Source organism: Malurus melanocephalus, unplaced genomic scaffold (genome assembly GCF_030028575.1).
Source record: "Malurus melanocephalus ecotype Western Australia unplaced genomic scaffold, MMel_1.1 scaffold_2948, whole genome shotgun sequence".
In the NCBI taxonomy this organism is placed as follows: domain Eukaryota; kingdom Metazoa; phylum Chordata; class Aves; order Passeriformes; family Maluridae; genus Malurus; species Malurus melanocephalus.
The window spans coordinates 1-823 of record NW_026626180.1 but is presented as its reverse complement, the minus strand read 5'-3'; the positions used below and the strand labels follow the sequence as shown (position 1 = coordinate 823).

At 53.5% G+C, this 823-nt stretch overlaps 1 protein-coding gene across 1 annotated transcript in view; it reads left to right on the top strand.

Moving 5' to 3' along the window:
• The window catches only part of LOC130587983 (transmembrane protein 39B-like), a gene marked incomplete at its 3' end in the record, with an annotated part of 7,646 nt that extends 6,828 nt beyond the window's left edge, over positions 1 to 818 (top strand). Inside the window, 1 exon segment of the mRNA XM_057388942.1 lies at positions 524 to 818. Coding sequence (XP_057244925.1) covers positions 524 to 818 — 295 coding nt within the window.
• Positions 819 to 823: the final 5 nt, after the last annotated feature.

Sequence of the window (823 nt, the reverse complement as noted above, 5' to 3'; positions counted from 1 at the left end):
CTGTCCCTCTTCTCTGTCACATTCCTGCGTGGCAGGACACTCTGTGACATTGATCCCTAGTCCAGCTTGATGGGAGCAAACACCTTTTCCCCACTCTTTCCCAGTTTCGGGATGGGACTGTGATGCAGTTCCTAAATAACTTATTAAACATTATAAAATCCCTTTTTCCCACACTTTCCCAGTTTCGGGATGGGAGTGTTATCCCATTGTTCCCCAGGTTCAGGATGGGAATAGGATCCCACTGGGATAACTTTTTAAACCTTACAAAACCCCTTTTCCCCCTCATTTCCCCAGGTTCAGGATAGGACTGTGATCCAGTTCCTAAATAACTTTTTTAACATTACAGAATCCCTTTTCCCCTCATCATTTCCCAGCTTCGGGATGGGAATGGGATCCAGTTCCTAAATAAGCTTTTAAACCTGACGAAACCCCTTTCTCTGTGTTCCCCAGGTTCGGGATGGGAGTAGGATCCCACTGGGATAACTCTTTAAACCTCACAAACCCCTTTTCCCCATGTCCCCAGCTTCGGGATGTACATCCCGTTCCTGCAGCTGAACTGTGACCTGCGCAAGGCCGGGCTGGTGGCACAAGTGGCCACCATCGGCCCCAGGGACACGGCCGAGGTGCCGGCCCGGGGCAGGGACTACCTGACGGTGCTCAAGGAGACGTGGAAGCAGCACACGAGGCAGATGTACGGCGTGGAGGCCATGCCCAGCCACGCCTGCTGCCTGTCGCCGGAGCTCATCCGCGCCGAGGTGGAGCTCCTCAAGATGGACTTCAACTGGCGCATGAAGGAGGTGCTGGTCAGCTCCATGCTCAGCGC